The 19,954-nt window shown below is 37.7% G+C and overlaps 1 protein-coding gene across 2 annotated transcripts in view; it reads right to left on the bottom strand.

Annotated features, from left to right (window-relative positions):
- The window catches only part of Ube4a (ubiquitination factor E4A), a 34,344-nt gene that overhangs the window by 3,266 nt on the left and 11,124 nt on the right, over positions 1–19,954 (bottom strand). For both annotated transcript variants that reach the window (XM_046438633.2, XM_046438634.2), the window contains exons 6-19: positions 19,458–19,617; positions 18,712–18,914; positions 18,316–18,507; positions 17,036–17,369; positions 15,569–15,689; positions 13,752–14,056; positions 12,158–12,290; positions 10,832–11,019; positions 8,690–8,790; positions 8,479–8,592; positions 6,803–6,977; positions 5,287–5,467; positions 4,461–4,608; positions 1,560–1,717 (exon numbers count right to left, since the gene is read on the bottom strand). In XM_046438633.2, coding sequence (XP_046294589.1) covers positions 1,560–1,717; positions 4,461–4,608; positions 5,287–5,467; positions 6,803–6,977; positions 8,479–8,592; positions 8,690–8,790; positions 10,832–11,019; positions 12,158–12,290; positions 13,752–14,056; positions 15,569–15,689; positions 17,036–17,369; positions 18,316–18,507; positions 18,712–18,914; positions 19,458–19,617 — 2,513 coding nt within the window. The remainder of the gene's footprint in view (positions 1–1,559; positions 1,718–4,460; positions 4,609–5,286; positions 5,468–6,802; positions 6,978–8,478; positions 8,593–8,689; positions 8,791–10,831; positions 11,020–12,157; positions 12,291–13,751; positions 14,057–15,568; positions 15,690–17,035; positions 17,370–18,315; positions 18,508–18,711; positions 18,915–19,457; positions 19,618–19,954) is intronic.

The raw sequence follows: 19,954 nt of genomic DNA on the forward strand, positions 1-19,954 counted from the left end.
ATATTGACCTGGGGATTAGAAAGAGTGAGATGAGAAAAAGAATGATTCAGGAGTTGTCTCTTTTCTTTTTAACAAACTATCTCAACACTGCTTGTTCAGATGACTTTTGATTCCAGTGGCTTAAAAAATGCTATTTTTTTGCATCTGTCACCAGACTTTAGCTTCTCTAAGACAGAGACCCTATACATTCATGTCAATGTAAAACACTATTTGTAGTTTTTTTTTTTTTTCCTTTTTGGAGATGGGGTCTCACTGTTGCCTAGGTTGGCCTCAAATGATCCTCTTGCCTTAACTTCCCTAACAGCTGGGTCTACAGATGCATACTACCATGCTCGGCTAACTATTTGTAGTTTTAGTGACAGATGCAAAAAATAAAAAAACAAAAGATTCATGACATACATTAAGGGCTAATATATCTTCTGTTTATATTCTGAGATAACTACACAATAAAACTTTCACTGACACTTTAGAAAAGACATACCACCTTCTATAGCATCATGCATACAGGGAAAGCTTAATACCTAATACCATGAAGCATAAAATTCATTTTATTATTATTTTTTTCTTTTAGTGGTATTTGGGATTGAACTTAGTAATATTCTGTCTCTGAGATATATCCCCAGTCCTTTTTTCTTAAATCTTATTTTTGAGACAGGGTCTTGCTAAGTTGCTGAGGCTGGCCTTGAAACTTGTGATCTTTTGTCTCAACTTCTTTTTTTTTTAAAATATTTATTTTTTAGTCAGACACAATATCTTTATTTATTTATTTTTGTGTGGTGCTGAGGATCGAACCCAGGGCCTCACATGTGCTAGGCGAGTGCTCTACCCACTGAGCCACAACCCAAGCACTCAACTTCTTAAGTAGCTGGAATTAGAGTTGTGTGCCACAGTACCCAGTTATTTTTTTGATATTTAAAAACTGCCTTAAATCTCGGTCAACTTACGTAACTGTAAAACATGAATAGTCTTTCAATATTCATTTCTATTTAATGCTATACTTAAAAAAGTTAAGGGGTTGACAGGACAATGGAGTATACATGTAGTTCCAGCTACTAAGGAGGCTAAGGCAGGGCAGAACTCCTGCTTGAGGCCAGTTTGGGTGAAATGGTGAGACCCTGTCTCAAAAAGAAAAAGAAAAAAAAAAAAAAAGGAGGTGTTTGGTAGCAAATAAGCTACCATTTATCTTTATTCCTGTCTTTTCTATAGATATTAGGAGGCAACTATCCAAATAGCAAGTGAACTGGGGAAAATTCATAGCTACCCCATGGGTGGGGTTCAAAGAGAGAAACAGAGTTAACTCATATAGTATAAAATCTGAATTAAAGCAAAAAATAAAACCTTTGTCTTTTATATTTAAAAAAAATTTTTTTTAAGTTGTAGCTGAACACAATACCTTTATTTTATTTGTTTATTTTTATGTGGTACTGGAGATCTAACCCAGTGCCTCATGCATTCTAGGCAAGTGCTCTACCACTGAACCACAACCCTGGCCCTGTGTTTTTTACTTTTTATAATTTAAATAAGCTCTGCTTCTGGGGCTGCTTTTGGGAATGACCTACCTGAGCAAATGTCTGGCAATGGTGGACCTATCCACAGTGACTCTGGAAGATGGCAGCACCACAGGGTCAGACATCAGTGTGCTCATGATAGGATCCAGGAACTCATCACAGGCATCTGCATAGGTCTCCTCTTCTTGTTGTTGGAGGTCTGCAAGAGACTGAGAACACAATACCTGTTAGTTAAAGTGTGTTCACAGTACAGCTGAATTCATAATGCTAAAAGGCTATAACTTTCTTTGTATGTGGTGCTGAGGATCGAACCCGGGCCGTACGCATGCCAGGCGAGCGTGCTACCACTTGAGCCACATCCCCAGCCCCTAAAAGGCTATAACTTAATCTTGGTCATTAATAAATCTTGACAGCAATGACAAACCTTAGCTTTATTATTTTTAATTATTATTATTTTTGGTACTGAAGATTGAGCCTAAGGGTGCTTTACTACTGAGTCATATCCCTAGCCCTTTTTATTTTTAATTTTGAGATAGGGTCTGGCTAAATTGCCCATGCTGGCCTCAAAACTTGTAATCCTCCTGCCGTGGTCTCCCGAGTTACTGGGATTAAGATGTGTGCCACCATGCCCAGTTCTTAGTTTTAAATTCTTAGTTTTAAGGTATGTACCATCATGCCTGAGCTCTTACCTTTATTGTTATTTTTTTTTTTAAGAGAGAGAGAGAGAGAGAGACACAGAGAATTTTAATATTTATTTTTTAGTTATCGGCGGACACAACATCTTTGTCTGTATGTGGTACTGAGGATCGAACCCGGGCCGCACGCATGCCAGGCGAAGGCGCTACCGCTTCAGCCACATCCCCAGCCCCTTTATTGTTATTTTTTAAACCAGCCAAAATAGATATTTCAGAAGCAAATTTAATATTGCACCCCAACTCCGAACTTGCAAGTTGGGTCACCTGCTGGCAGTCATGACTAGAAACAGGTATAAGTATTAGCAGGAAAAGAACTATACCATATACAACATCTTTCTGGCAACAGTTCTATTATAAATGCCATAATCAAAAGGGGATGGGAAGGAGGGTTACTTTTTGAGTTAGTCACGCAGCCTGTGTGTGAAAAACAATTTATGGATTTTGATATAAACAGAAACAGGAATTTAAAAGTAGCTTAAACATTTGATCCCTATACCTAAATCCTTAGAGATTCATCTGGCTAAGCTCTAGGCCAAGAATGAAATCTAACTCCATAAAAAAGAAACTTACATCAGTAAGAATATTGATTTTCTTTTCTTTTTCCCTCCCTCCCTTTCTTTTTAGTACTGGGGATTGAATCCAAAGGTGATCTACCACTAAGCTACATTCTCAGCCCTGTTTGAGACAGGGTCTTGCTAAGATGCCTAGACTTGACATCTTTCTGCCTCAGTCTTTGAAGTTACTCAGATTATAAGCATGCTCCACCATACCCAACTCAATAAGAAAGGTTTTTCTATTAGACTTCTGCACCATTTTTCCTTCTTAACCATTTCTGAAGGAGCTGTCATATTCCAACCAAAGGGACTAAGTGAATACAATGCAGTAGTTTAATCTTTAAAATGTATGCCTATTTCAGTGTAAGTTACCTACCAACTACATATGTAGAGAACAGAGAAAGACAAAAATCAGTTACTGAAAACTATGCATCTTGAATTTCATCCTAAAATGTTCTTCTGCATTAACATTCTAAATTTTCAAGTCTACTAGTAACTCTGGGAAGTTTTCATAAAAAGCTTCCAAAAATGTATATTCTTTTCTTTTAGAAGTTGTTTCTTTAATTTCTGTTCTTGTTCTTAGGTGAAAAAAGAGTAATTTTTTGGATATATGTCATGTATATGTATATGTATATATGTTATATACACACGTTATAAATGTGTGTGTATATATATATACACACACACATACGCACACACATATAAAAATATATAAATATATGTTACAGCCAGGCATGGTGGTGTATGCCTATCATTCCAGCAATTTGGGATGCTGAGGCAGGAGGATCTCTAGTTCAAAGCCAGCCTTAGCAACGTTGAAGCGCTAAGCAACTCAGTGAGACCCTGTCTCTAAATGAAATACAAAACAGGGCTGGGATTTGTCTCAGTGGTCAAGTGCCCCCGAGTTTAATCCCAGTACCAAAAAAAAGAAAAAAAAAAAAAGTATAATATATATATACTATATATTGTTATAAAATATATTATACACACACACTATATATATATATATATATAGTTATATAAAAAATATATACAACAAATGTATATATTTTTGGTATTGGGGATTGAACCCAGTATGGCTTAACCACTAAGCCATATCCCTAACCCATTTTATTATTATTTTTTTTGGGACAGGGCCTCACTAAGTTGCTGAGGCTGGCTTTGAATGTGTGATCCTCCTGCCTCAGCCTACTGAATACATACTGGGCAAAATAAGAAGATGGAAGCTCTGGTTACTGACTGACAAAGAAAAATCACCTATTTCTAGTTTCTCAAGGCAAACTTTTTTCTCCCTGAAATAGGGCAAAATTAAGCATAGTTGAGTTGGCAATGTGATTTTTGCAATCAACATTTTGTTACAGTGCTGAGAACTGAACCTAGGGCTCACACATGCTAGGTAAGTGCTCTGTTACTGAGGTACAACCCCAGTCCCTGTCAAAGTGATCTTTTTTGAGTGTATGTATGGTACTAGAGATTAAACTCAGGGCCTCAAATGATCTAGGCAAGTGCTCTACCATGAAGCCACATCTTCAGTCCTTTTTATTTTATTTTGAGGCAGGGTCTCACTAAATTCCAAGGCTGGCCTGGAACTTGTGATCTTTATGCCTCAGCTTCTTATGTAGCTGGTTTTATAGGTGTTTAGCCCCATGCCAGTGACAATGTGATTTTTATTGAGCATATGAGGAAACAAATTCTCTCCTCACCTTGATTTTCTCTGCCAGATTACTAAAAGCCACAATCATATTCCCAGGCTTATTTATTTTCTTCAGGACTCGAACTGTCTGTGCAAAGAGAGTTGGGGAATAGGAACGTCCATCCTTGGGCACAGTGGCACAGAAATTCTCCTCATCCCTGGAAAGTTGGCATTAGAAAGAAACTGAACATTAGAGGGTAGGTTGATGGGAAGATAACAGATGGGCATGGAACAAATGGAACAATCATTCTCATCACTTATCTTATAATGCACTTTTTTTTTTTTTTGTGGTCCTGGGGATTGAATCCAGGGCCTCATGCTTTCAAGGCAAGCACTCTACCACAGAGCCACATCCCCACCCCTATAATGTACTTTTTTAAAAAAATATTTTTTTAGTTGTAGATGGACACAATATCTTTATTTATTTATTTATTTTTATGTGGTGCTGAGGATCGAACTCAGAGCCTCACACTTACTAGGCAAGAGCTCTATTACTGAGCAACAACCCCAGCCTCCGTATAATATACTTTTAATGTAGAAAGACTTCTAATTTTCTAGATAGGATATCTATCAGGTATTCCATGGTCATAAAGGAATACTATTTCCCAAACAACCGTACAATTAGCAAAGTTTATCTTAGTACAGATCAAGGCAGAATGTTGAAAATCCTCAACAATATCCCATGAATCATAAAGTCTCAGTTAATAATATAAAGATTCCTTCATCAACCAACTAGAAGTAACCATTCCTTTTCCACTTCCATGCAATAGCAACCAGTCCTTCTACTATCAAAACATCAGCATCCCTTCTGCTTGCCCAATTGCAATCTCAGGTACCCAAGATTTAAGTAGATAGTGCAGATATCTGATACAAGCTGCTGGGGTTTGAAGTCAAATTCGCTGAAGTCCTTGACTTTTAAGGCACCCATCTTGGGCCCAACCAGGTGCTGCAGGAAGTAGTTCAGCATAGAGATGATGCGCTCAGCCAGAAAAGGATGCACGAAAAGTGATTTGATCTCTGGAAAAAAAGTCAAGAGTTTCTGAAAACTCAATCCATTTAATAATCTTTTACTTATGTCTTGTTTACTCTTTGGAGACCTGTGAGGGCTACTATTTTTTAAATTACATAAGTGATATGTTTTCACTACACAAAGTAGTAGGTAAGCCAAAATCAAAAACAAAAAAGAAAACAAAAACTACCACATAGAGATACTGTTATCATTTTGCTAGATATCCTAGTTTATTTGTCCATATTTATACACATAACATACATCTTTAAGAGAAAAATGATTATAATGTATATTGTATATATAGGATCAAACCCAGTGCCTCACACATGCTAGGCAAGTGCTCTGCCACTGAGCTATAGCCCCAGCCCTCTGTAACCTTTTTCAATAACTATTACAGAGATATCTTACCATTTTAGTAAAGAGAGGTTCCTGTACTATGCAATAGGGTACCAACTGGCCACATGTACTTTTACAATTGATTTATCTATTTTTAGTTATAGGTGGACACAATCACTTTTGTTTATTTTTAATGTGGTGCTGAGGATCATACCTAATGCATCATGCGTGCTAGGAAAGTGCTCTACCACTGAACAACCATTGCCACTTTTACAATTTAAATCAATTAAAATGAAATTAAGGGCTGGGGATGTGGCTCAAGCGGTAGTGTGCTTGCCTGGCATGCGTGCAGCCAGGGTTCGATCCTCAGCACCACATACAAACAAAGATGTTGTGTCCGCCAAAAACTAAAAAATATTAAAAAATTCTCTAAAAAAATAAAAAAATAAAATGAGATTAAAAGTTCAACTCCTCAGTCATATTAGCCAAATTTCAAGTGTTCAACAGTCATGTGTGGCTGCTATGTGTAGCCCTGGGCAGCCCAGAATTATAGATCATTTCCACCATCACAGAAAGTTTTATAGAATAACATTGATTTACACCATTTTCAAAGACTTCATAGTTTTTCAGTTTGTGTTTGCACCATGAGATATTATTTATTTTGCAGTGTTGGGGATGGACCAGGGGCTTTATACATGCTAGGCAAGCCCTCTATTGCTGAGCTACATCCCCAGCCCTTTTCATTGTTTATTGTGAGGCAGGATCTTGCTCAACTGAGTTGGCCTTAAACTTGTGATTCTTGTGCCTGAGACTCCTGAATAGATGGGATTAGAGGCGTGTGCTACTTTGCCCAGCTGGCATTGATCTTCTTTTTGAAGCTTTCCTAGTGATCTGTTTCCCTCTCAAATATAGAGGATACTATCACAGAGTGCACATTCTTAGTTTCAAGTGGGCTGATCCCCCAAGTGAAGCAGATCTTGATGACTCCATTTTTTGTGTGTCCTTACCTGATGTTAGGAAGGCAAGTGTACCAATTGTTTCATTGGACATTATGTTATGAAAACGTGCCAACTGCCCAAACATCTGCAGGCCAGCCTCTTTCTCTCGGCGGGCTTCTGGGGTCAGACTATCCCATTCACCTCGGTCCTTCTCAATCTGCTGGATCTTTATCTTGCTCAAATACTAAAGAAACCAGAGGTGGGATATATTAGAGAAGAAAAGTGCAATTGAAGGAACATGACATTTAAGAGGTCTTGTTTAAAATCCACTCTTAGCTGGGAAAACCAGAGATCATATAAGAGATATGAGTCTTTATTTGTCAGCAAAGCGTGAAGCATAAAAGAACTTTTGATAGCTGGGTGTGGTAATCCCAGTGATTCGGGAGCTTGAGGCAGGAGGATTGCAAATTCAAGGCCAGCCTCAGCAACTAAACAAGACCTTAAGCAACTTAATTTACTGAGACCCTGTCTCAAAAAATAAAAAAGGGATGGGGATGTGGCTCAGTGGCAAAACATCTCTGGATTTAATCCCCAGTACCCAAAAACTAAAAGGAAGAAAAATGGCATAATACAAGAAACCCAGGCCCAAACACTAGGCTACAAGGAAGAAACAATGAATCCTTCCTGAAAGATAAAAAATGAAAAACACAAAACCCCAAAAAACCCCACAAATCAAAACCCATTTATCAAAAATGAAAGCTCTATCAAATATGCAAGATGTCTGGAAGGAGAACCATAATTATTTAAAACTCTACCTCTCATCATCCTTACTGTTATAGCAAACAAGTCAAGTTATATTGTCTCATTGAAAAATGCCATCAGCTTCATTCTTTGGCTCTACTGCTCTTCCTTATCAGGGTCTGTTTATAACAGAACCTGTTTCATTTTCTCAGAAAATCTATTTTAAGAGTGTAAGTTTATGAAAAGAGCAGGAACTTTTCCATAAACCAAACCAATAAGAGGAGCTCATGACTGTCCAATAGGCTACCCTCAGGATTTACCTATCTCATCTTCCTTTAGGTCACTATTGTAGTTTATAGGGAAGGGAAGTTTTTCTGTCTGGGTACCCAGGTTTTTAGTGGAGTAATGAACAGTTTCATATGGATGGTTGAGGAAAAGATGCACTGCAGGAGCTAAGAGACACTCAGCTGTATCTTACATTTCAAGAAACACATGTTTCATAATATAGCCAAGGATTTAGGAGGCAAAACAAACAAACAAACAAACCCCCAAAACACAAACACAAACCAGATACGTTTTAAGTAGTGATAAAAAAATCTGGATCTTTTAGAACAGAGGACTAAAAATCATTGTCTAGTGAACCACTGTTACTGATATCTTTGGATGGAAAAATAGTTGAAACTTACTGACCAAAAACAAGATCTTTTGATTATTTTTTTGGGTGATGCTGGCCTGATGACTTTTGCCAGTGTACCTTGGTTTGGTTTCATCAAACTATGTTTTTAACTCTGCCAAAGTACCCATCCTATGAGGCTTCAATGACCCTTGATCTTTTCTGTGATGGAACAATAACCTAGAAAGCTCCATAATGGTAAACTCAAAAATTTTTGTGTTCAAGACTGGATACTCATGGCACAGGATTGTTCTACAATGATTAAAAAGATCAAAAATATGTACTGACAATGATTTGGTGATATAGTAGCAGTTAAATGTTTGTTTTTTACCTGTATAGCTTCATCCAAAAGGAAGATGGCATCATTCATTAGCAGGTTAAGAAAGCGGAGGAAAAGTGGAGGGTTCATAGCTTCTAAATTCTTAGAGGCATAGTCAGCCAAATCCTATAAGTTCCAGCCCAAGAGAAAACTGTGTCAGTAATAATGAATCACATCATTGGGATTCATCTGACGCAACTGGTTTCACCAAAAATTCTCTTACCTTAATGCTCTCCCGATACGTATCTGTTCCCCACATGTATCTTAGGATGGGATACATGGGACGGCGGTAATTAAACTTCTGTTCAAATTGATGGGGGTCTCCTAAAGTTAAGCAAGAGCAAGAAATCAGTAAGGGTGGTCTATTTGTGAGTGGCTAGGAGTTTATGCCTATGTGCAGTCACTTTCTTCTATCTTGAACGTGTCAAGGTTACTGACAAAATCTTCTCTAGGAGTTTCAAAAAAACTAGAGTTGGACCAAGTGTTTGCTCATTTGCTTACCAACAAAACAAAAACAACAGGGAAACAGATGTAAAAGATATTTTACTCAACAAGGGTAACAGATGCTTCCTCACCCCAATGTGCAGCATGCAAATGAGGCCTCTGTGCTGACTGTGGTGTTGCTGAAAAGTCATGTGCAGAGTGGGACACTACACAATTCCTGCATTCTTCATAGACAATACCCCAACTGTGCAGCCAATTAGTTTTTGATTATTCTGAAATATCAGGTCAGGAGCTAATTTGAGCCTATACTGCATCTGAAGAACCAAAGTCTGGGTCATATAATGAAGAGTGTAAGATTTGGAGTTCAAAGACCCAAATTTTCATTTTGGTTCTACTAAATGCAAGTCTCCACTCCTTTGGGGAAAAAATAGAAATTGTAATATATTGTAATATATGACAAATCTTTGGTTATATAGTTACATAATGAGATAACCACAATAATTTATTGTGCAGTTCTTTAAGTACGATGAAGATTTACATGTACTATTCCACCGAATCATTGCTTTGACTCATTTTATATCTGGTTGTATTACTTATTAGTTACATGACATGGACAAATAATGTAATCTTTTGATTCAGAGGTGAGCAAGTAACAAAGCCAGAAACCAAACAGGGAAAGGTTACTGAGCACAGTGACTCATGTCTGTTATCTCAGCAACTCGGGAGGCTGAGGCAGGAGGATCGAAAGTTCACTGCCAACCTCAGCAAATTGCCAAGACTTCCAGTAACTTAGTGAAACCATGTCTGAAAGTAAACAAAGGACTGGGGTATATCTCAGTGGCAAAGTGCCTCTGGATTCAATTTTCAATATCAAAACAAACAACAATAAAACCCCAAACAAACACAAGTATCGAAAGGTAGCCAGTAAAATGTTAACAGTTCTTTTAAATGTTAGTTATATGTATCATTGGATGGCAGGACATTTCCTTGAAACTGGTCTTATACAATTGCTTAACATATCTTGCCTACTAGTTGTAAGAGGGTACTGTCGAATCAAACAGAGAAGCTCAGGGTTAGAGAGAATCTGAATGCTGCTTGTTGGTATTTTGTTTTGTTTTAGTAAAATAATTTATTTATGGTGCTCAGAATCAAACCCAGTGTCTCACACATGCTAGGCAAGTGCTCTACCACTGACTCCAACCCCAGCCCTGCTGGTATTCTTTTTTTTTTTTTCTTTCTTTTTGGTACCAGGGATTGAACCCAGGGGCATTCAGCCACTGAACCACATCCCTAGCCTATTTTGTATTTTATTTAAAGACAGGGTCCCACTGAGTTGCTTAACATCTCGCCATTGCTGAGGATGGCTTTGAACTTATGATCTTACTGTCTCAGCCTCTGGAGCTACTGGGATTACAGGCGTGCACCAGGGGGCTCTGTGGTATTCTTAATCCAACAATCAGATTTTTAGAAAATTAGATGGTATGGTTAAAATAAAGAATCTCTCAATCATTATAGTCTCATTACAGTATTTTACCATCTTGGGGCAGACACAAATAAGGAGTTAGGTTTTAATCAGATAGCCTAATTTGAGTATAATTTGACTAGTAATATATGGTTGAAAAGAGTATATAGGATTTTTTTTTTTTTTTGGGTGAGATGGACTTATCACTTATTAGTTATATGACATGGACAAATAATGTAATCTTTTGATCATTCATGTCTTCATGTGAAAAATGGGGATAATAAAGTCAAATGGTAACACATTAGTAATATAAAATAGCATTTAGCACCAAGCCTGGCACACAGAAGATATTTGGTAAATGATGGCTTTAAATTTATCTGATGTTCAATAAATGATCAAGCTATGGAACTCCACTGGTATCAATTCTGTAGTTCCCACCTGGCTGCATGATTGCTTTACCTGTGAACTCGATGTCCACAAAAACCTTGATTAGAGCTTCTGCAAGTTGGGGTGCATGTGGAAAATTGCAGAACACACGCTTCCGGTGGAACACACTGGATACCAAGGGATTTGGGGTCTGATCCAGGTGGGGCATCACTGCTTCCAGCACCTCAGCTAGTTTAGCCCTTAAGTGAGGATTCTTCATTCTGCAAAACAGTGCAGAAAGCAAGATGAGTAGATAAACTTAACTCCCAAAGTTATTACTCTGTTCTCTCTACAAGAGGTGCCAACGCATGCTATACTCTCATTATAGGGGAGAAAAAAAAAAAGAGGCACTTCTACAGTTTTAAGTTTGTCAATATTGGGTGATTCAGGGTACACCACTTTTTTTTTTTTTTTGTGGTGCCAGGGATTGAACCCAGGGACTTGTACATGGGAGGCAAGCACTCAACCAACTGAGCTATATCCCCAGCCCACCATTTAACTTTTGAGATGACTGTTTACCAAGTATGAGGGTGAGTACTAAGTTTCTACTTAATACTTAGCCATTCAACTTTCTTGTCTACAATAAGGCATTATTTAAAAAGTACTATTCTCTGACAGTTTCATCTTGGATAAACTTGCCTTGCCAGGCCTTCTGAGGGTAAAGATTAGGTTTTACTTATATTATCTACAATGCTGTAATGTTTGCCTAATCAATACTTTTTGGTTTATGACTAATTACGTTTGCTCAGTTCAGTGACAGGCTGGATTCTACCTACTTTTCATTGATGTGCCTAGGGGAACTGTGGGTCATTCTCTTTATTATGAAGCAATGTGCACTTCTGTACACAGAATTTGTTTCCTTTGGCCTACATATCAGAAAATGAAGAAAGCAATCCTAGAAGTCATAGTATCTTCCTTTGGGAAAGAGGGCTGGAGGTTATGAGTGGGAAGACCAGAGATCAGAAATAACATTGACCTAAGTTTACTGCTCATCCAACTCCGAACAGCAAGAACAAACTTATGTATCATACAATTAGCAGAGGAACATTAGCACCTGACTGCCACTGGTAAGGTTTCTGGCAGTACGGTAACTATTTTAACCAGGGACTAGCAGTGGAATTCCCATCAGGTACCTTAAATGCAGGTTCAAATTCTCTGTGGGCAAAGTCCTTTGCTTATTGTGCCTCTCAACAGTGGGATTTTTGGCTACCCATAAGGATGCTCAGGTGGTTCATTAATGTTAACATAACTTCTGAAGGCAACCCCTTATGATTCAGGCTTGTTTATTTCTTGATTTAGAAGTCTTCTGAATGTTTTGCAGCTCTAAACAGTGACAGAGCCAAGCTTTCAGCACTTCACCTTTCTATGCTCCCAGTGAAAATGGTGATAAAGTGAAGGACATGCTCCAAGGAATCTGCTGATGTCTCCAAGATGTCATCGGCAAAGCGGCGGAGAAAAATGAGGAAATCACCGAGGTTATCTGCAAAAAATTCTGAAAAAAAATATTCACTAGAATTAGCCAAATATCTGTCTGCTGGTATTAAGTAACATTTATATTCCTCTCTTTCATGTTACTTAATGAAGGGTTTAAAAAAAAAAAAAAAATCAAAGGTCTTATTGGTCTTAGGATCTTCTTTAAATGTATGTCATTTTTAATTTTTATCCAAGTAAATATATGAACAGTAGTATACAAAATATTATTAACATTAACATGTGTTAACAGTACCAGGTTACAAGATTAATACAAGGTTAACCATAATTTAATTAATTCTTCAGGTATCTGAAGAATTGCTTATCAAGACTTTTACATTAGGTAACTATGGCAGCCAGTCTCTAGGATGATCCTCATTTCCTGGTATTCATGCCCTCACACAGTCCCTTCCCACATTCTTCTAGAGTAGAAGCTTCACCCTGCAGTATACAGTAGAAGTGATGGTATATCATTTCTAAGATTAGGTTATAAAAGCTTTTAGTTTTCACCGTGGTCACTCACTCTGGGGGAAACCAGTTACCTCATCATGAATGGTACTAAGGAGAGATGTGTGAGGCCTGGAGAAGAGGCTGTTGGCCAAATGTGCAAGAAAATGAGGTCAGTTAACAGCCACATGACAGGGCTTGTAAGTAGATCCTCCAGCTGTAGTTGGATCCTCAAATTCCTATGGCTCTGAATGACAGCTTGGATGCAATCTCAGGGGGTACTCTTGAGCCAGAACCATGCAGCCTAGTGTGCCTGAATTCCTTACCCATGGTAAGTGAAATAATATTTGTTGTTTTAAGCTGATATGTTTTGGGGTAATTTGTGATACAGCAATATTTGTCCAATACAGTGATCAAGAGAATTTAACCTGATTTGATGCATGTCTGCTAACCCCTCACTGACATATAAATACAATCTCCCTTTTAGGTTAACTGATAGATTTTTTTTTTTCTTTCTAAAAAGAGCACAGGAGAGTTACAAATTTGTAAGTTGAATGACAAACCATATAAATGACAGAAACTAACAGCTATGAGAATCCTGGCTTCATTTAATCTTTTTTTTTTTTTATACTGGGAATTGAACCCAGGGGTGCTTTATCACTGAGCTCCATCCTCAACCCTATTTTTTATTTTGAGACAGGGTCTCACTAAGTGCTGAGACTGGCCTTGAACTTGCAATCCTCCTGTCTCAGCTTTCTGAGTTGCTGGGATTACAGGCATGCATGTGCTACTGTGCCTGGCTTTGTTTTAATCTTTTGAAGACTGTTTTCTGATATGCACAGCAGTAGGGTCATAAGGCCAGAGAACATACTGTTAGTAACTTCATACTTTGATCAGTAGATATTTATAAGTTTGAGTTGTTTCTCCAAAAACAAATGATAACTAAGGAAAGATATCTTGAGGACTAAACTTCCAAAGTGACCCAGTTAAACTTAGATGGCTAAAAATAGGAAGTTCCCAAGGGAGAACTGCTTACCTGGCACATAAGCCAAAGAGCTGTAGCCATCTGGCAAAGGAAAAGTTAGCTCTATTGGCTGTGAGCCCTCATTGCCTATGGCCAGTTGAACCAGCAGAACAGCCATGGACACCTGCAAATTTAGGCAGTTTTGTAGCATCTGTGGCTCAGTCATGGCAGTCTTGGTTGAAAGATAGATGGTCATCAGTCGTTCAAACTGTTCACGGAGGTTGTCAGCAGCAGGGCTAGAACTCTGCTGAGCATCCCTCCAGGCAACCTGTAGCCGATGCAGATTTTGGTTGATTTTTACCATCTGATCATGCAACCTGCCCCCAAGAAAGCAGAAGAGACTGGGTCAGGAAGGCTCATAGGGAGATAGTCTAGTTGAGATCATTCTAGAAAAATAAATTCTCATTTATTTATTCTAGCATTCCCTGGGAAAATGTTACCAACTATTCAACACAATTGAAGCTAATTACAAATAGTTAGCAGCCTTCAGCTAAAGTGCACAATTCAAACAGCTGCAACTTAGGTGAGCAGGGTATAAAGTGAGATATTATGTAAAATAAAAATTATTAGGCAAAGTACAAGAAGCCCAGCAGGATAGTTTTACACAACAAAAGTGCAACGATCGTGCTTTGAGGGATTATGAGGATGTCTTACAGTTAGTCTTCAGCTCTCTGTTTAAAATAAAATTAAACCATTCTTCATGAAAGTTCACCCAAATATTCTCTACTGAAAGGAAGACCTATAATTTAAAGCTAAGGATAACTGATTCTATGTGTATAATCCAAAATTATTTCCTTTGATCCTATAGGTAATGTCTAAGGCCAGCTAAGAAACTAGATGACATTCATTTTTGTGTTTGAATCTAAATGGTTAAGTAGATTAAGCACATGCTGAACATTGTCTTATTTAAAATGTCTTATTAGAGAGTTACAAGGTTTCTTTGTCCAAACCTCAAAGAAGTTAAAAACGCTTTATTAGAGAGTTTTCTATATCCACCATTTTTCGGTAATTTGCTGGTTTTTGAAAAATGCCTTTTATTAATTTAAGTATCCTGAGAAGGCATTAAAAACTGCTATTCCTTATACCATTTCCAAGAGCGAGTTGCTACCTCCCACCCTTATTTATGCTGAAAGTCACACTTAGTTAAAAAGGGGGAAAAATTATAGTGACGTAAGGCTAGTCAGAACTAGATCCCTTTGGAAAATTTTAAACTACAGTTCTCAAACCTTCACACTTCTAGAATCTTCTTTATCTTAGATACATAGATGGTCTCACTGGAATCCTTTATTAACATTTTCTTAATTTTTGCCAATTCTGTTTCTTGGCTTTTTCATCAGAAGTAGTAAGTAGCAAAATTTTCAAGAGTAGAAAATGAAACAGAAAATAAAAATAATTCCATTTCCTAAATGACAACAGGAAGACAATGATCTAAAATTTTGAAAATGTAGAAAAAAAAATAGTGTATCTTTAATTTAAAAAAGTTAACAGGTCAAAAATCGAAAATAAATTTAACTGGACAAAGCTGATTCGTGTAAACAAAAATAAATTCAAATAATTCTCTTTTCCTGCTAGATTTTCTAATGCTAGCCTTGAGAATTAAACTCTCTTTTTTTTAAAGAATTTAACCTTTATTTTACTTATTAGTTTGTATGTTGTTCTGAGGCTTGAACCCAGCGCCTCACCTGTGCTAGGCAAGTACTCTACCACTAAGCTCCAGCTCCAGCCCCTAGAATAATTCTCTTAAGACTCACTTTCAACCTTCTGGTTGTAGACACAACTAAATAGTTCATTCCCAAATAGTTCTTTTCTAGTGACAGCAAAAGAATTACCTGTGAAATCCCAAGTACAAGGTATACTCTGTCAGTGCAAGGTTCTCTGTTACAAGGTTGTAGTTCTGGGGAAACTTTGGCTCCTGCACAGCTGGGATCAAACAGGTTTCTTTGTCCAAACCTCAAAGAAGTTAAAAGCAATGGTAAATGGCTTGCCACAGACATGAATCTTGGTCTCCAGTCTCCCCTTATTCTTGTTCAGCTTCCATACTAAACCAGTGACAACTTCTTTAAAACAAATCTCATCACATTACTTTCTCTAAAAATATCTTTTATCTACAGAAATAGTTAAATCTCTTGCTTAATCAATGAAATCACCAAAAATTAAAAATAATTATAGTACTGTAATTTTTCCAAGTGATAGGCAATGGACCAATTGTATTTATTTTATGCTTTTCTATATTTAATATTATTTGCTTTTGAGAAGTATCATTTTTATAATTGCAAGAATCACAAAACTGGAAGAAATATATCAAAATTAAGAAGGGATTTGTTCTGCATGGCAGAATCATGAGTCCTTTATTTTCTTTTTCTCATTTCTCTGAATTGCTCAAGTTTTTCCAATCTGGCCTTAACCTTCTTTTTCCTCAGACCCATTTTCTCCACTTCCTACCACCCACTTCTCATCCTCCTCTGCTCTAAGATACCTGGAACGTCTCATCATTCCTTACTCATGACTTTCCACAGCTTTTACTTCTATGCTTGCTATTCCCTTTGTATAGACTCTTGCTCCTTTGCCTGGTAAAACCCAACTTATCTTTCAAGCTCAGCTATGAAGACCTCCGACTCCTGCAGAATCGATTACTCACTCTTTCTGTGTTCTCAGAGCTTAGTTCTATGGCACATTAAAATTACCTGACTTTTTCTGGAGCCTCTGCAAAGAGGATGGCAGCTGTATTTTATTCATTTTTGTAAAGGATGAATGAATGAATACTGAAGGCTGCCATATCCAGAGAGGTCTCACTAAAGCACAACATTTAAAAGCTAAAGTGTTGATTTTAGAAAACTGCTAGCAGAAGACAACAGTCATTAATATGGTATTATGTAAAAATGTGGATGAGTAACCGATGTGATTCTGTAATGGAAAGTAAGACCTAAGTTTCCCTACTTCCTACTTCAGATTTATATTCAAGAATCATGTGGACAAAGTTAGTCAGTAACCATGGGGATGAGATTATATATCTGTAAAAATAGTTCCTGGGTACCTGAGTTGAAGTCAAGCAGTAATACTGATTTGTTTGCAAGAATATCCCCATGACATGTTTAGAAATTTTCTCTGTCTACTTTATTTCTGATAAATTGTATAATATGCCAAGAAAAAAAAAATTAAACCTTTTTTACACCTCATTTTTTTTTTTTTTTTTTTGAGAAAGAGCTACTTTATAAAAAAGGATAAGGGAGTGAATGCCTTAGAAATTATACACACACACACACACAAACAGTTCTGAGAAGGCCAGTTCCCCCTACCTCTCATGTGTACATTTTTAATTTTTCGTTCTTCATCATTCAACTCCTTCAGGGCACAGTAAGTAGGATTAAAGGTGAGAAGCCGAGAGGACTTGGGTTTGCAAAATGGCTGGCATAGCTTCAGGAGAGCAGCACCCAGATTCAGAAAGAAGGCATCTGAGGCATACATCTGGAAGAAGATTTCTGGCATCTGATTGGCCCAAATCTTGGTGCGGCCTGCATTTGCATGCAAACAGTTTCCCAGCCAGGATAAGATACAGTGTTTGGTTTCTGGAGAGAGCTGGAGTAAGTTCTTCAGCATCTGGTAGATCTTTTCATGGAACTGAGCCATGAACTGTTTGACCAGAAAACACAACCACAGAACATTCCAATTTCACATTTAATTATTTTCTTACTCTCAAACCTTAGCAACTGGCAGTTTCCAAAAATATGCTAATCCTAATCTTTCCCCTCATTCTCCTTGAGCCCCATTCCCTGATTTTAATTTTTAAAAATGTTTCTGGGTATTTAGGAGAAATTTTCTGATCAGCTGCCAAATTGCACACAGCATTACTTAGTTTCATAGCAGTATTTGCTAAACTTTTTCAGCAAAGCACTAGATTATAGTTTTGGCTTTGCTTGTCATATGGTCCTTGAGGCAGTTATTCAACTTTACCATGGTAGCATAAAATCAGGCCACAAACAATACATATATGAATGGATGTGGCCGTGTCCAATAAAATGTTATTTAAAAAAAAAAAAAAACAGGTGACAGGTTGGGTTTGACCACTGCTATAGTTTGCCAACATCTGTTTTACAAAGCTGTGAAGATTAAATGGTGAATGGGAGACTTAAACTATTCCCACTTCAACCATTAAAATGTCTCATGTTGGCCAGATCTCTACTATAATTTATGTCAAGAGGCCCAAACAGAAAGGGCATGGGTCGAGGAAAAGAAAGGGGGATGGAGAAAGGGAGTTATATAAGCTGAGGTTCAGTCAAAAGATTTTAGGAGCTAAGTGGTAAGAAATAGTTCGGTGACAAGAGCAAGAGTTGAGGGGAAGTGGAAGTGCTACCACATAGGGCAAGAGTCACAACAGCTTATTCTCACCCTAAATGGTTTTACCTCCTGCTCTTAGCACATGCTAAAAGAGGGCAATTTCTTCACATCATTATGGAGAAAGTCATCCATACCAATTTGCTTTCCTAAAGAGGCTCAAGCAGCCTTATGTGTATGTGGTTCTTGAGGACATACACAATCTAAGACCAGGGGGCTAGGATATCCCAGGAAACAGTTCGACCTGATGGATGTTGGCCTCCTGTACTTTGATCTCCTGAGGACTGGACCGAGATGGATTCAGGAAGTAGCCATGATTTTCTACCACACCCGGAGTCTTTAATAAGCAGGAGATATTCAGAATGACTCCCAGCAAGGTCTTCTGGTACATCTGCCCATTGCTAGGGTCCTTAGGTTGAATGTACTCTACAAAAACCTGTAGGAGAAGATAAGTACTATTTGTCTGCATGGTAAGATAAAGACAATAAAGTGAGAGGGCCTCAAAGAGTTTTGTCTATACAACCACCAATCCAATTTTCTCTTTTTCTATAAGTAATAGTATAGAATCCTCAGGACAAGGAAGCATCAAGTATTAATTAAATCTCCAATACAATGAATACATACCATCTTTCAGACCTACCTTTGCCATATCCTTTTGCCTAGTGAAATAGAGAAGAATATCTAGATATGCATACAACAGGATCTGGCACAGCTCCAGATCTTTTATTCGGCCCAATAAAATATCAAACACTGGAATCATGACTTCAGGAAATGTTCGAACTTCCTCATCTAGTATCAAGGCTTCAATGACCTCTTCTAGAAATTCAGTTACATCTTCAAAATCTAACAGAAGACATGAAAGAGAAAGGAGGCCATAGGAATTTTTATATGTTTTACATGCTGGTACTCTTTCTCTCCTTCTTTGAGGTGCTGGGGACTAAACCCAGGGCTTTGCACATGCTTGGCAAGTGCTCTACCGCTAAACCATATCCCTATCTTCACAAACTGGTTCTTTTTCTTTTCTTTTTATACTGTGGATTGAACCCAGGACCACTGAGCTACATTCTCAGCCCATTTACTTTTACTTTTGAGAAAGGGTCTTGATAAGTTGCTGAGGCTGACCTTGAACTTAAGAGCCTCTTGCTTCAGCTACCCAAGTTGCTGGGATTACAGGCCTGTGTTACCACATCGGCTACACAATGGCTCTTTACTCTTCTCAAACTCTTTGATAATTCTATTGTTATCAACTCCAAAGATCAAAGTGTGAGGTCTCTTCCTTAATTTATACCAGAACCATAATGGTGCTGAGGCTTTCTAATGAAATTAGAGAAATTTTAAATTTGGAAATCAAAATGTAGAAGCTCAAAGATCTTCTTATGCACTCACGGGCTCCTTGGATGGCTTCCAACATCAAATCTACCAATTGTTCATGGATGTTTTGGTCAACATAGATCTCTGGGGTGAGGAGAACTGTTCGGGTATTTGACACAGTGAGGTTCCTGCACTGTACTGCAAAGGGTAGCAGGTTCTCTGGAACTTTGGTAATCTGCAAACATAAGGAAGAAAGGGAAGAGTAGAGCTTTAGGACCTGGAAAAAGGGTAGATATAAATAGAATGGAAAAGACACCGTGTCCCAAAACAATATTGGTCTCTTGTGGATATCTGCAAATTCATGACAAGACTTGTTCTTTGGCTTAAAAATCACCTACCTATTAAAATTCCAATCTGGAAGTGTCAAGTTCCTATTCTAATGCTTACACCTCAATGGAAATGAATTTATCACTTTACTTTTATTTTTTAAGGGTGTGATATGTAAAGAAGTTTGTAGAGAGAATGGGAGGTATTGGTTAACTGGGGAAAGAGATGAACTCCAATCCACAGAA

This window comes from Marmota monax, unplaced genomic scaffold (genome assembly GCF_021218885.2).
Source record: "Marmota monax isolate L192 unplaced genomic scaffold, Marmota_monax_Labrador192_F-V1.1 WCK01_AAM20220418_F8-fsc00081, whole genome shotgun sequence".
NCBI lineage: Eukaryota > Metazoa > Chordata > Mammalia > Rodentia > Sciuridae > Marmota > Marmota monax.